We start from the raw sequence: 17033 nt of genomic DNA on the forward strand, positions 1-17033 counted from the left end.
TCTAATCCTCATTTCCCTCCTCTATAAAAATGGTAGCTTTACAATCCCCCTTGGGTTGATGGGAGAATTAAAGGAGGTAACATATGTAAAGTGCTTGCATAGCACACTGCCTGGTAGGTGAACAGCTCTTCTTATTAATATCAGGCATTCTTACCTTTTCATGAGTGAGAAAGGGTGGGGCTCAAACCCACAGACCATGAGATCATGACCTGAGCCAAAGTTGGATATCCATCCAACTGAGCCACTCAAGTGCCCTTAAAAACACCTTTCTTGAGGTATAATCCACATACCATAAAATTCACCCATTTAAGGTGTACAATTAAGTACATACAGTTAAGTACATTCATGGAACTGTGTGCCTATCACCAAAATTGGTTTAGGACATTCTCTTAATCCCCAGAAGAAAGCCCATACTTATCAGCAGTCACTTGCTGTTACAAGCAAGCACCAATATACTTTTTGTCTTGATAAAATTGGCTTCTTTCACTTTAGCAGAGTGTTTGGAAAGTTCATTCATGTTATAGCATGTATCAGCACTTCATTCCTTCTTCTTATTGTAGAATAATATTCCATATAGATGGACCACATTTTATTTATCCTTTTACCACTTGGTGGATGTTTGGATTGTTTCTGCTTTTTGGCTATTATGAATAATAGAGCATTATGAATAATACTGCTATAAATAACTGAGTACAGTTTGTGTGTGTGTGTGGAGGGGGGTATATACCTAAGAGCAGAATTGCTTGTTCATATGGTAATTCTTATTAACATTTTGAGAAACAGCCAGACTGTTTCCAAAAGCAGACGCACTATTCTGCACAACATTTCAAGACACACACATGCACACACAAATGAATAATTATCTGGTGTAATGTTGCAGTAGTTCTAATGGAACACTTGTATAGGTAATAAGGTGGTTCTCCAAAGGCAGAAACAATAAATAGAGAGAAGCAGGGCAGATTTTTTAGTTTAGCCATGACTGCTGCAGAACACTGAGGCTCTGACTCCTTGAGAGGTGGGCTTGAGTCCTGGTTATCACACTATACCCCAAAGGATAGCTTAGTGACTAACAGTGAGTATTAAATATTTTTGAACAAATTAATAGCTCTGAAACGTCATTGTACAGTAAAGGATAAACTTTGCCCAAAGAGAGGTGTGGCTTTTACCCTTGGCTCATGGGAGGTAATCACTAAGCCTTTGTAATTTCCTGACCAATAAGTGTGTAGCTGTGGGCCATGCCACTTAGTCTATGCTGATAATGTGATTTATTATGACAGTTTTGGGCCACATGGTATCAACTCAATCTCTAGAGAGGCTGGAGGCTAAGGTCAGCCATGCAGGTGGTCAACCATGTCTATGTGCTCAAACCTCAATAAGAACCCTGGAAACCAAGACATGGGTGTTTCCTTGCTTGACAATACTTCGTGCATATTGTCACATAGTGTTGCTAGGAGAAGCAAGCACAGTCTTGGGTGAGGATACCTGGCAGTTCTGCACTTGAACTCTTCTGGAGCCTGCTCTATGCACTTTTGCCCTGGTCTGATTTTCATCAGTATCCTTTTGGTGTAACCAACCATAACTCTGAGTACAACAGCTTTCAGTGAATTCTGTGGGTCCTTCTAGTGAATTATCAATTCCGAGGTTTGGAGATCCCAAACTTGAAGCTGGTAAGAAAAGTGAGGGAAGTCTTGGGAAATCTCAAACTTTGTCATTGCTAACAGGATTGAAACACTCTTAGAGATAATTAGGTAAAATTTAGCACATCTAGTATTTCACAAAGTGGGTGGAAGAATCATCCATGAAACAAAGCATAATAAGATGATTCAAAAATGTTGCCAGATCCTGGTAGGGCTTTCATTTAATGAAATGTAGAATTCAAACCATAGAATTCCTTATCTGTCATACCCTAATCAACAAAGAGGTGTGCTCACTGGTACTATGCTTCATCATGAAAATATCTTTTCCCTGAAGAAAGAGTGACATGTAATAGAGAAAAGGGGATTTGAATTGCAGCTTTACCTTTTTCTAGTTGTAATAACTTCTATCAGCCACAATCCCCTTAGTTGTAAAAGAGAAATGATAAAGATAGCCCAAAGAATTGGCACAAACACATGTGATATGCACAGCGTACTCTGCAGATGATCTAGCACGGAAAAGGATAAAATTTGAATTTTTTCTACCTTAGACTCACTCCATCTTCATCTACTTTACTAAATCTCCTTGGGAAAACAAAAGCTGCCTTTTCTAGTCTGTGCTTAATTTCAAAGGACAAATTAAATGGCTATAACTTTCAAAGAAGTTTTTCTATGAAAGCTATAGGAAGAAAGGTTTCCCACCTCACAACAGAAGAGCAAGATGGAAAAAAACATTCCAGTATAGCAGAGAAATGCTTTCTGTGAGTAGACATGATACATGAATAAAAAAGGATCCAGTTGGGATGGCAGGAAGGAAATATCATGAGATGAATGAGGACCTATGAAATGTCACTTTTTATATCTCTTAGCTCTTCAAAGACAGGATACCTTAAGGAACTTTAAAATAGTATACATTATTTTGACTTCAGTTTTTCCTGAGACAATTGACTTGTTATCTGACCAGTACAAGGCCAGAGAAAATGTTAATCACACATAAATAGGCCTGTGACTATATAAACTTGATGGAAACACATCTTTCAATTAAGAAGATAGAGTTAAGAGGGAGGGAGAAAGGATGCAAAATCATTGCATGAATATCATACGACAGATGGGCATTATACATGCATTGTTTTCTCATCACTCATCACTGCCCCCAACCAATGCCTGAGACTGTTCCTATTTTTCACTCCAATGAATGGAAACACCACACACACACACACACACACACACACACACACACACACACACACTGTTTGAACTAGAAAACTAGTCATCATCTTCAGCTCTCCATTTTCTCTCCTGCTAATTTAATCAGTCACCAAGTCCATGGATTCTATCTCTTATTTGTATTAAAAGCCTCAATGTTCATAGCAGCACTGTCAACAATAGCCAAATCATGGAGCCTAATGTCCATCACCTGATGAATGGATCAAGAAGATGTGGTGTGTGTATACACACACACACACACACACACACACACACACACACACACATACAATGGAGTATTACATGGCAATGAGAAAGAATGAAATATGGCCATTTGTAGCAAAGTGGATGGACCTCGAGGGTGTCATGCTAAGTGAAATAAGTCAGGTGGAGAAGGACAGATACCATATGTTTGCACTCAGAGGTCTAACAGGAGAACAGGAGAAACCTAATGGAGGACCAGGGGGAGGGGAAGAGGGAAAGAGAGTTGGGGAGAGAGAGGAACGCAAAACCTGAGAGACTATTGAATACTGAAAACAAACTGAGGGTTGAAGGGGTGGTCATGGAGGGGGGCACTTGTGGGGAAGAGCACTGGGTGTTATATGGATACCAATTTGACAACAAATTATTAAAAAAAAATCTCTCCCTCTCATCCCACTAATGATTTCTGGCCCCTTCCAATATACTGCCCTCAGTGCAGATAGGATACTGAAATGCACATCTTACCTTTTCTCACATCTGCTTGAGTTATTTCAAAGGTACTCTTTTGCCCCTAACATTACAAGTCACCAGTCTTCTTAATATGCCTTACACATCTCCTCACGACACAGCCCTTGACACCCTCTTTAGTCCTTTATCCCTCCACTGTCCTTCTTCAATTCTAGCTACTGGTTAAAGTCTTTCAGTTCTCTTTCTCTGAGCAGGTCTTGACCCCAAGCCTTACTTAAATATCCCACCTATTAACCACGAGCTAATTTCCACTATGTGGTTCCTACACACTATGAAAAGTATATGTATGAGGCACCTGGGTGGCTCAGTTGGTTAAGCATCTATCTGACTTTGGCTCAGGTCATGGTCTCGCAGTCTGTGAGATTAAGCCCCGCATCAGGAACAGAGCCTGTTTTGAATCTTCTGTCCCTTCCTCTCTCTGTCCCTTCCCCTCTCCCCCTTTCTATCTCTCTCAAAAACAAATAAAAACATTCAAAAAACTATATGTATCTATGTATGTATGTGTATATATATGTATATGTTTGTGCTATATACAAATAAACAGAGATGTATGCTATTGTGGGTTGAATTGCGCTTCCCAAAAAGATGTTGAAGTTCTCTCACCACTCTTTCCCTTCCTTGCCTATGAATGTAATCTTATTTGGATAGAGCCTCTTTGTAGATATAGCCAAGTTAAGATGAGGTCATATTCAATTACAATGGGCCCTAATCCAATATCACTGGTGTTCTTATAAGAGAAGCCAGAGACACCAGGAGAAGGCCATGTAAAGACAAAGAGGCAGGCACAGAGGGAAGATGGCCTTGTGAAGATGAAGGCAAAGATTGATGGCCACTATTAGAAGCTAGGGAAAGGCAAAGCAAGATTCTACCCAGAGGCTCAGAGGCAGCATGGCTTGGAAGACACTAGCTTCCAGAACTGTGAAAAAATAAACTTCTGTTGTTTTAAGCCACCCAGTAAAGAAACCCACTGTAGAAAAAAAATTGGGTTTTCTTTATCCTGAAACTAAAGAGCACAATATAAAGAATTAGAGCAGATAAGAAATGAAGCCAAATCCACATTTTACAAAGAGCAGCCTGTTTACAGCAAGGAGAATATAGTTTAGTGCCTTGAACGTACATTTTTATATTCAGTGAGAGGCATATAGCATAGTAATGATACTATAATTTTTTGTATATTTGTCATATCTCTCCTCATACTGTAAATTCAGAGACTGGTTTTTCCCCCTCTTCATTAATCTATCTTCAGTATCGAGCACATACACAGGTGATTTCTAAGTAAATATTTGTCACATGAATAATTTTTAAAAATAACTGATTTTTTTCACAATAATCCTACAAAAATATCACTCCTGAAGGAAAAGGTCTTACTTAACTTTGTATCTTCAGTATCCAACATATAGCAATTTTTTTTTGAAGAAGAAATAAACAATGTTCTGGTACTAAGTAACTTGCTAAAATTTAACTACTAAGTAGTAACTTACTGAACACTTCATCATTACTGTATCACACAGAGGGGAGAGAAAGAAAGAATAGACTTTGAATCCCTTAAGCATGATCATGCTTCCACTCGGAAGTAGAATGCAAAACACAGAAGGAAAACGGCCAAGTCCTCGCTTCTGACATCACCACCTTTAGAATAACTGGTAGACATTTGATACTAGTGACTTAGGTCACAGACAGAGATGGAGAAATAATCATTCCACTTAATTCATTTCTAACTACTCACCATAGGAGTTATTAAAAATGGAAAGAACTTCTTTGTTAGAAGCATGGTTCATTGTAACATTGCCATAGTATAGATGTCAAAACCCCATGAACCAATTTAGAGCTTACTTCTTAATTGTATTATTCACTTTAAATAAAACAATATTCTATAAGGCATTACTTGGAAGAAATTATTCTTTTCTTCTTTTAAATGCTCTATTTTCTAAAATAGCAAAAAGCAATATTATAGACATGTAGACTTATTACAAAAGAGCTGGTTTATAATGACACTTTGTCTTTTCTGATGTATATATATTAGGTGGCAACTGATGAATTTCAGTAATTACAAAAATAAAGCACAATTTTCTGAATTTGACTTCAAAATAACCACATTATTTTTAACAGCAGCATATGTTCTATCTGTAAATTTATGCTACTCAGTGTTATATATTTAAAACAGAAACCAGCTTTGTGCTTCACAGCAAATATAAAAAATGGGGTAATTTGGATAATGAAAATAAATGAATAACAGCAGTACTAATAGAGCTGATCCTATTTGTAAAGGCTCATTAACTCTGGACAAGATGCAATTCACTACCCTGGATCAGGAGCTGATAATGGTACAACGTGGAGCTATTAGTAAAAGAAGGTTGCAATAGGAAATTAACAGAAGGTCTGTTCATTCATTGGGAAGTCAGTATCCCCTTTTTCATGTATAACTGCATTAAACCATACTTTCAAAGAAGTCAACGGCAAGAAGTAATTTGGGAACGACTACTAACTCCCACCACCAGCGCTGCTGCAGCGGCCACTGCTGCTGTTACTGCTGCGGCTGCTGCAGGCTAGTCTTGATCAAGCTCATGGTAAGCAGTTGAGACATTTAATTACGTAATCCTCATAGAAATCTTATCAGGTAGTTACAAATCTTAGCTTCATTTAGCAGATGAGGAAACTGAGGCTTAGCAACTTGCTCCAAGTCACATCCTAATGAGTGGTGGAGCCTTGATTCAAACCAGGCAGTCTGACTCTCAAGCCTTTGCTCCTAACTCTTCAGATGATGACAAATTCCATGCCCATCCCAGCTCTTGCCTCATCTCCAACTTCATCTAATCTCGAACCATAAGCAAATAAAAATCTCAGTATTCGTCAGTTGGAGATGTAAGGTGGGGAGAGACACCAACACAATGACTTTTCAGGAGCAGTGATCAGATTCTAGGATGAAAGGGATTCTAGGGAAGGAGGGGAATATGGTTTGCAAAGATGTATTCACTAAACCTGTTGTTTTCATGTATAGATGGTAGTGTTAAAACTGAACAAAATCTTGGCCCATGGGATATGCTGATGAAATAACACAGGGAGCATAGTCAAAAATGTGGATAAACACTGACATTCTGTGACCTCTGGCCGGCCAAAATCCTACCTAGTAGCAATATTCCTCAGGGCTCGACTAGATCTAAAAGACAGTGTTTTCCAAATTCTGGTGTGTGAAGCACTGTAACAATTTCTGTGCTCTGGAGGGAAAAAAAAACCCCTAAGTACAGGGTAGTAACTTTCTCATAAGGCAGACTGTATTCAAACTATTGTCCTTGATTCTGAAATCAGGTTGTTACTATGTCCTTGTTATTAACATTTCAATTATGAAATGATGATGGTGAAGTACATGATGAAAGTTATTTTTTTTTTAAATGTTTTTAGCAGAATAAGAAGTTGCTTACTTTAGTTCTTTAGAAACTTTTGAAAGTTATGAAAACTCACACAGGGAACCACAACTTTGATATATTTTGCAATATAAAATGTTCAAGGTGCTCTACCTTTCCATAGCACTTGACAGTTCATTGGGTGTTTCCACATTAATTACCTCACTTAATGCTTGATAGTCTGCAAGACAATCTCATTTCCCACAGATTGAAAAAAAGAATTCAGGAAGGTTAAGCAAATTGATCCAGGTTATGAAAGAGCCAGATTCCAATCCATGGCTTTTGACTTTAAATCCTGTCTGCTTTTCAATCTGTAAGTGGTCATAAATCTGACCAAACAAGAGGATCATAAGGAGAGTGTTCTGTATACAGAGAACTAATCAGTCTGAGAGTCTGGGGGATGGGGACTAAGAGTTGTATCTTTTAAGAGCTTTCCCAGTGATTTGGGTGTGCAGCCTCATTTGGGAACCATTCCTGAACATCAGATGGCTCCTATCTCTGTCCACTCACTCACCCTCACCAGAAAGGGTAGGAGCACCAGATAGAACGTGGTGTTTCTGGGCAAGTGCTATCGCTGAACCTCAGTTCTTCATCTTTGAAATGAATAAATGCTGCCTAATATGTAGAGTTGTAAATATAGTTGACTCTTGAACAAGGTAAGATTTAGAGTTATCCCTGTGCAGGTAAATATCACATGTAATTTTTAGACTCTCCTACTGTTGACTGGAAGCCTTACCAATAACTAAAGAGTCGATTAAAAATATTTTGTGTGTTATACAGATTATGTACTGTGTTCTTATAATAAAGTAAGCTAGAGCAAAGAGTATGTTAAAAAATCATAAGGAAAATACATTTTTAGTCCTGTACTGTATTTATCCATACAGTAAGTTTATATCATTTGTTTTTGAGATGAAATGTCTATATCGATATTGCTTACTTATAGAAAACCTTGTAGATAATATAGGTATTGCTAACATTCAACATAAAAAATGAAGAGATAGTGTACAATCTGTGTTTGTATGTAAGTTTTGATAAATTTTAACTTTTTATAATAAATGGATGTATATTTGAGGTGAGTAAATGATTTAATATGCTAACATCTACACATATTTTATTGTTTTATGATATAACTAACCTTTTCTTAATTTTTTCCATATTTCTAAGCTACCCAGTTCATTTGTAAGTTTTTCCAAATTGTTGCAAATCTCCATTTTTTCTAATGTATTTATTGAGAAAAAAGTCCATTTATAAATGGACACACAAAATTTGAACCCATGCTGTTCAAAGTTCACTTGTGTTAGGAAAAATATATAAAAAGTACTTGGATATGGTAGTCACTCAAAAATGAAAGCTATATGAGGCACCTGCAATGGCTCAGTCAGTTAAGCATCTGACTCTCGATTTTGGTTCAGGTCATGACCTCACAGTCATGAGATCAGCCCCAAGATGGGCTCCCAGCACTAAGCATGGAGCCTGCTTAAGATTCTCTCTTTCTTACCCTGGCCTGCTTTTGCAAGCATGTGGACGCGCACGCGCGCGCACACACGCACACACACACACACACACACACACACACACACACACTTTCTCTCTAAAAGAAAAGCTATTTTATGATAATATTACTTATGGGATAGTCTAATATTACTGAGTAAGAATAAGGTATTTATTATAAATGGTGATGAGTTTAGTATTTTCCTGAAGCAAATCCGCAACAGTTATAGACAACCCCCTCACCTACAACCTTGGGACAGTTTCTAGGTCTCAGTTTCCTTCTCTGTGAAATCCTCTTCTATAGATTGCTAAGTCATCTCCTGGCTCTAAATGGCGAAGACTCCACAGCTGTATTTAATAGTTAAAGGCCCAGTTTGAGGAAAGAGTTCTAACTTGAGTATTACATAGGTATATCTAAAATAATTAGTCCTTACAGATGACAAGTCTCTGTTGTTATGCTGTCATTTCCTATCAAGACAAGGCTATATCCAAAGCTAGATACTAATTTCTTTATAGTTTGTAATTTATGTCTGCCTAGCATCAAAACTATTTGAAAGAGCTTGCCAAAAACGTTATAATAAGGCAAAAATAGAGGCAGAGAAAGAGCTAAGAATCTCTAACAAATGTGGTAGAAATGGAAGAGGAGGGAAATAGGGCAAAGAAGATGATGTTCTTTCAGAAAACTAGGAGAAGCTGGTAAATGTGAAAAAAACCTTCCCATTTAATTAGCATTGAGACTTCTGATAGTTTCCAAAATTATGCAAATATGGCCTTTTCTTAACGTTTCTTATGAACTGCTGAAAATATGAATCATCGGTATACAGAAAAAAGCTAAGTCAAGGATTCATTTCTAAGTAGATGTAATTTATGTATTGAAACTCGTTCAGGCGGTAGTGAATGCTTTTGCTATAGTGATTAATTTTAGTCTTGTCCTTCTAAAAAGCATACACTGCACTTAACCATTCCATCTCTATTCCTCTATCCTCTCATGATTGTCTGTCCCTTCCCTCTTTTTATAAAACCAACGTAGGTTTTAATAATGAAAACACAGAAGTAATGGTAACAAGAATCCACAATTATATCCATTAAAATTTATATTAAGTTGTAGTTTTTGATCTCCTGAGCATGATTGATTTGATTTATTGCTTTCTACCCTTTGCCCTACTTGTAATCAAAATGAAAACTTCTTCCTGGTTTTAGGTGTAGTTTCCATGCTATTCCCTGGCTGTCACTGCTCTGGCCCAGGCTTCTACTTTGCCTCACCTTGGCTGCTCTTGGCGCTAGGGCCTTGCACTTCAATGTCCTACAACTGCAGCTCTATTAATGTTTCTGAAACTGAACAATGATTACATCTTTTCTCCACTAATGCTCTTTCTTGGCCACCCATTGTTAGCTGTAGTCCTGTCTGCTGTTCACATATCCATGATTTTCTCCCAAACTACCTGTCTTCTTACTGCGTACCTGGGCAGTAAGGTGCTCTTCAGCCAAACTGTGTATTAGTGCCTATATGCAACCTGACTTATTTCATCTCCTTTACCATGATATTGCCTCTTTTCATATTTTCTATAATTTACATTTGCAAATCTAAGTCACAAACCTAAGAATTGAAGTGAAGGAGGCATGTTTATACTTGTAACCAAATGTCCAGCACTACCATTCCATATTTACTATCTATAAAAATTCATTCTTTCACTCTTGAGATAGGATTCCCTTTCAGTTGCCAACGTATGTGAGGCCAGCCAGCAGGGTTAGTCTAGAAAAGAGGGGCCATTTTGAACTCCTATGCAACAGGAATAAATGAAACCTGATTTGCTGACCTGTCTTATTTATTTTGGTCCGTTCATTATGGTAAGACAGTGCAAACAGCTTGGCAGTAAATATCAAGTGACCTGGAATTTGTCCCATTTCATGATCAATCATGTAACTTTCAGAAAATCATATAATTTTTGTTTCATTTTTCATTTACCAAATGGAAATCTGTCTGTGTTTATTCCAATAATAAACATACATAAGGAATTATTATTTTATTTGCCATTCCTTACAACATAACCTCTATTCTATATGTATTTGCTTTACAATACTCTATTATTCCCAAGGCTTTTATGAATTTCATAATTCCATTTCAACATCACTGAAAATCCTAGAGAAAGAAGCAAGCACTGAATATCACAAACAATGTTCAAATATATGGCTTTTTAGGATACTGATTAGATAATCCAATAGGCCTTTCCTATTGCTAAAATAGTAAGATTTTACATTCAAATTTGTATCTGAAATTCACATATTTCTTGTGAATAAAGCAGTCCGCAGGCGTGTATATATCATCTCTCTCCTCCTACCTGATAAGTGCTGGGACATGCCCCAATTTCCCTGTCTCATGCTTCTGGCTCTTATAAAGGTTTAGCATGTCTGTCTCTCTTCTCGTATACAGAAATCATGTCCAACACCTTACCTTTCTTATAGTAATTCACACTACAAGTATTCCTTTTATATCTGAATATAGGTTTAGGTTTTAAGCAAACGTGAATTTGGAGCAGATTACTAAAACATATTTTATGTTTATTCTTCTTACCTTGTTAGCTGTTATATCAGAGACTCTGAAGAAAGAGAAATTTCAACCAATATTGTTTTGGGAGAAGCAAAGATTCTCAAAATGTCTACTTGGTGAGGTATAAAAGTATATGGTCAGGTATAGCACACAAGAAATTACAGTAACTGCTTGCTCCAAAAACTATGCTGATTATTCTAATTCAGAGTAGATTTTAAAATAAAGATGGAAAATATATTGAAAACATACCAACTACTAACTTTCCCTCTGCTTACCAACTCCCACTCAACTGATAAACCAACACCAGAAATCAAACTTCTTTATTATCCCTATTTTAAAGACTTGCCTGGATGAAATTTGACCTAGATCGACACTGGCAAGCCTTTCATTAGTTTGCATGCAGTTTCAACAAAATTACAGGTATAATGAAGAAATAAGTTTGCCTAGAGTTTACCTGGAGATTTTAGAGTTAGTCTTACCCAAGTGATTCCAAAGCCCTAAGTAAATGAAAATCGATGACTGCAAACACACACACACACACACACACACACACACACACACACACACCCCACATGCACATACAAATACATTTCGGGGACAACCAAGGTAGAGGTAATTTAAGAGTCTAATACAAAAGTCACATACATATCCAAGAGCTTTAAGCCTTCATATTCAGCTGGGACTCAAAGCAAGAAAAAAACAAAACAAAACAATTCCAGCCCTCTTTTCATTGGCACAAACACAGCACTTGTAGTTTTAACTGAAATTAAACCTCAAGTTTCAAATCTCCATTCTTTATAAACTCTAGAAAAGGTAACATTGAATAACTGAGATAGCAGGACTATATAACAGCTATTTACACAGAGGCGCTAAAACCTTCTGGAAAAATAGAATGGGAAGAAGCCAGCACTTACTTGGCATAAACCACTGATGCACATATCCAAAGATTCTGTGTAGCAACGAGTCCCATCTAAGACTTTAGGTGCTAGTTCAACAACTAGGGTTGTTCCTTTGGCCTGGCATTTGAGTGAACAGGGGTTGTCGGGGTCATTAGACACAGGAAGCCATTCATAAAACTGGCCATGGTGCTTGACATCATTGTGAGCGGAGCACTGCTGAGCTCGGAAATCGCCTGCTTCTGGTGGGCAGTCCTGTAGAAAAGGAGGTGGGAGAGACACACACAGGTTATGAGGGCAGCCCAAACAGAAATCTAGAGAAGCCGTGTGGTCTGTCAAAGTCTTAGAAAACAAAGCAAACGTCCTGGTTGTTACCGATGGACACTCCCATTCATCTGAGAGGTCATATGATTGTTTGGTCCTGAAAATGTAGAGATTTGAGCAAGTAATCACCTTTAAATACATTTTTGGATTAAAGTTAAGTGGGAAGGTAATCAGCTTGAGGTAGATCCAATTGATATTCATTGGGAAATAGTCACCTTGAGATATATTTTCGAAAAGATGTTGATTGGTCCATGGATCCCTCCACAATGTAATACTATTTCAATTTCCTTGTAACTTAAGTAAAACTTACTAAAGTCAGAGGGTTAGTTGAAAAACATGTCTGTTGCTTTCAGTTCTAATAATGAAAGCTATGACAACACAATAGCAACTCTTAGCACAAAGTTATGATAATTTCATTTGAAAATGTTTGTGGGATTGTTTGTGAGTTTTTCTAAAAGGTAGGTCACACAGTATCAAGAATTAAATGTGGGGAACAAAAAAGAGAAAAAAGCATTGATATCTGAATTTCCTTAGCTTAAGGCAACACGGCAGAGTGGAAAGGTATGGGCTTCTTAGATGAGACCATTGCTGTGACACAGTGGGTCTCTCTGAGTCTAGGTTTCCTTTTGCTTAAAACAGAGGCAATGATAATACTCAGCTCTCAAAGTTACTGTGAGAATTTCAAGGGCTTATGTCAGCCACATACTGGCACATGGAAGACTGTACATGGTAGTTATTACTGTGATTATTCAGTGAAGCCACTGAACAGAAAAAGCTGGAGAATTATGAGATCCTCTGAATTTGAATTTTAAATCACACTGGCAGAGAACAGTAGAAAATAAGAATATTTTAAATGTACACTTATAAGGGAATTTTAAAATTAAAACTATAACTCACAATGCTTACTCTCTAAAACACTACACACTTTACTGAAAGCAAATAAGATTCAACCTTAAAAAGGCAGGAATCACCTGTCTTTGGAAAGTCTTTTAGATAGGTTTATTTTATTCCACATACATTCAGATTAGGATTTACTATGGAAGATTATAGAATATTCGTTTGTTGAAAGGCTTTTACTATAATTTTTTAAATCTCACTTAGGGGGTTACATGTGGCCTTTAACAGGTCTTGGCTCTTACAAGATCATTTTTGAGGGTTCTTCTTATACAAACTTTCCTTCTCTGAATCTCTTCAAAGAAGCACTGTGAGAAATGCATTATTCTATTTTACAAAATGGAATTCCTGACTCGTTTTTCAAACCTTAGTGGTACTATTAAGTAGCATATAAGGTTTTAATATTTGAGGCAGCATAAATTCTTTCCAGGCAAGATGGTGTATAAACAATTAAATGTTTATTTCAGATGAACATAAAATAGCTTAAAACACAATTTAAATCTCAAAGGTACTTTACTGACAGTATCATATATATTCTTGGAGTGAAGAAAACATAGTATGAAAGGAAAAAATAATTTATATAACATAAGTATCGATGCATAGGTACCCAATGAGGCTTAAGGGATTTCAAATATTGTCTGGGAAAAGTATAATTAATTACTTATTATTACTATTATTCTTTTAGAGAGAAAGCATGCATGTGTGAGCAGTGGAGGGGCAGAGGAAGAGGGAGAGAGAATCTAGAAGAGGCTCCATGCACAGCTTCGAGCCCCTGATGAACTTGATCTCAAGACTATAAGATCACGACCTGAGCAGAAATCAAGAGTCTGATGCTTAACCGAATAAGTCACCCAGGTGCCCCAAAATTCATTACTTATTAATTTCATACATGATAGGCTATAGTTTAAAACTTTTTAGGGGCGCCTGGGTGGCTCAGTCGGTTAGCATCCAGCTTCGGCTCAGGTCATGGTCTCACGGTTCATGGGTTTGAGACCCGCGTCTCAGCCCATGCTGACAGTTCAGAGCCTGGAGCCTGCTTCAGATTCTGTGTTTCTCTCTCTGACCCTCCCCTGCTTGCACTTTCTCTCTCTGTCTCTCAAAAACAAAACAAAACAAAACAAAACAAAACAAAACAACATAAAAAAAATTAAAAGGTAGTAACCTCTTAAAAAAACGTTTTAAAGGTCTATCAAATAATCAATAAGCATGTGTTATATTTTATTGTGATACTTGGTTGTTCATCATGAGGTATAAAATGAAAACCACACCCTGCAAAACTATGCTGCGAATCACACAACAGGTAAGTTGTAGGACAGGAACACAACCTATCTGAACCTACATTTTTAATGGTAGCTCCTTTCAGTCTCTGCTTAGACCTCACTCACTTCTGTCCTGAGATAACCCCATGGCTGAACACTGCCCCGCCACCCCAGTCTACACATCCTCTTCCGAAATTTCCTCCGTTTGAGACACAATAGAGACTGTGAGTAAAACCTACTTTCTACTATCAACAAGTTTCCTTGGTTGCCATTGCATGGGGGCTTCCACAGCGGTACAAATAGTTTAATTAATAATGTTTAATAAATAGTTAATAGATAATACCTATTATCCCAAGAGTCACTTGCTTTTTCAGTGGTACAAAAGAAATATTGAAGAGGACTCAAGAAAGCAGAACACTGAGGAAATAGTTTAAATGGTTCCCAGCCCCTTTCATAATTAGCCTTTACCTCCTTTTTCTAAGAAATAAAAGTGAATCAGTTGTAAGGGAATTAAAGAGTCAAGCTGAATCACCTCTGCATGAAAGTAATAAGGGTAATACATAATTAAGAGACCTCTTAGTATGAACCAGATATATTTTCTGCATTTATCCAATTCCAAAAAGAGTGTCAGTTATGTTTTTAAATTGATGTTAGATTGTTTTAGTAAAGACCTAAAACTACAGAGTCCCTTCTATTCAACAAACTGTGTTGAGTCTTCCCATCTTTACTAAAATAAATAAGACTCCAAGGCATTTAAAGTTAAAATAAGTAAAAAGTTAAAGTATTAACACTTTGGGTTTTCTTTTCTGTGACAAAAACAGAAAACCTAGAGAGCCCATGAGCACATATGTTCCCATTCTCAATCCACCTGCTTCAAATAGCTCCAAGAGTATCCTGTTACGGGCTTCATGAACTTTCACAATGGAAGAAATGTCTCTAAGAATGATAATGCTTGTGAATACCTTTACTCACTTTTATCATTACTATCTTTTCTTCCACCATATTTTTGTAGGGGTGGGAAAATATGTTTTGCTAAATTGAGAATGCACTTAAAACCCGGAGTTCAGAGTTGGAAACCAAACTTGAACCTTTTTAATGTTTTAGTTTATTTGTACTTGGCAAAATGCAACTTCCTGTTTTAAGAAAAAGGTCTTGAGAGGACTTATAAAACAGGTTCAGAAAGCTTCTTGGACATCAAATAGCTCTTACAAAATAACATTTTGATGATTTAAGTGTAAATGAATCAGAAACATATGAATCAAATTTCCCTTGAAATACACGTGTTTAAAAATTAAGGGAAGAAGGATTTGGCAAAAGCTTCTTTGTTGAACCCAAAACATCTCAAGCACAGTTCAAGACCCTCACGGAACCCCTGACACATCTGGGATCACCCAGCTGCAGAGTGGAAACTCAAGCAGCCATCAGAGTCCCCTGTCCCATCAGTGTGATCGTAATAATTACAACAGAACAGCTGCCATCTGTATAGAGATTCACCATGCACCGAGTTTTTAGTTTTTAATTATAATTTAGTTCATGAGACCACCCTCTTTCCTAATCCTTCTAAAAGTAAGATTTAGAAATTGATGCCTTAATAGCTTTGAAAAATATTTAATGTCTAATCCTGGGCATCATCTTTGAAATATCAGATTCTGGAGAGATGGTTTATGGCACAATACATCATCAGTACTGCCCATGAGATGTGGTTTTCCTTGGGTTGTACTGAATGTTGAATGTACTGGGTATATACTATGTGATTTTGGTTCTCAAGTGAGCTTAGCAGTAGGAATCATGAGTTTTCAATGGAGATAATTAAAAGAAGAAAACATTCCCACCAACAGTGTAGGAGGGTGCCCGTTTCTCCATATCCTCGCCAGAATCTATATTCTCTTGATTTGTTCATTTTAGCCACTCTGACTTTATCTCACTGTGGTTTTGATTTGTATTTCCCTTATGATGAGTGATGCTGAGCATCATTTCATGTGCCTGTTGGCCATCTGGATGTTCTCTTTGGAGAAGTGTCTATTCAGGTCTTCTGCCCATTTCTTCACTGGATTATTCATTTTTCATGTATGGAGTTTAGTGAGCTCCTTATATATTTTGGATACTAGTGCTTTATCGGATATGTAAATTGTCACTATCTTTTCCGATTCTGTCAGTTGCCTGTTAGTTTTTTTTATTGCTTCCTTTGCCTTGCAGAAGCTTTTTATCTTGATGAGGTCCCAGTAGTTCATTTTTGTTCTTGATTCCTTTGCCTCTGGGGATGTGTCATGGAAGAAATTGCTGTGATTGAGGTCTAGGAGGCTATTTCCTGCTTTCTCCTCAAGGGTTTTTATGGTTTCCTGTCTTACATTCAGATCTTTTATCCACTTTGAGTTTATTTTTGTGAATGGTGTCAGAAAGTGGTCTAATTTCATTTTTCTACATGTTGCTGTCCAGCTCTCCCAACACCACCTGTTGAAGAGGCTGTCTTTTTTTCCATTGGACACTCTTTCCTGCTTTGTCAAAGATTAATTGGCCATACATTTGCGGGTCCAGTTCTGGGTTCTCTATTCTATTCCATTGGTCCATGTGTCTGTTTTTGTGCCAATACCATACTGTCTTGATGATGACAGCTTTGTAGTAGAGGCTAAAGTCTGGGATTGTGATGCCTC

At 37.2% G+C, this 17033-nt stretch overlaps 1 protein-coding gene across 2 annotated transcripts in view; it reads right to left on the reverse strand.

Annotated features, from left to right (window-relative positions):
- ADAMTSL1 (ADAMTS like 1) overlaps positions 1-17033 on the reverse strand; it is an 877850-nt gene that overhangs the window by 277947 nt on the left and 582870 nt on the right. For both annotated transcript variants that reach the window (XM_029920116.1, XM_029920114.1), the window contains one exon: positions 11924-12160. In XM_029920116.1, the coding sequence (XP_029775976.1) occupies positions 11924-12160 (237 nt within the window). The remainder of the gene's footprint in view (positions 1-11923; positions 12161-17033) is intronic.

This window comes from Suricata suricatta, chromosome 13 (genome assembly GCF_006229205.1).
Source record: "Suricata suricatta isolate VVHF042 chromosome 13, meerkat_22Aug2017_6uvM2_HiC, whole genome shotgun sequence".
NCBI classification, from domain to species: Eukaryota; Metazoa; Chordata; class Mammalia; order Carnivora; family Herpestidae; genus Suricata; species Suricata suricatta.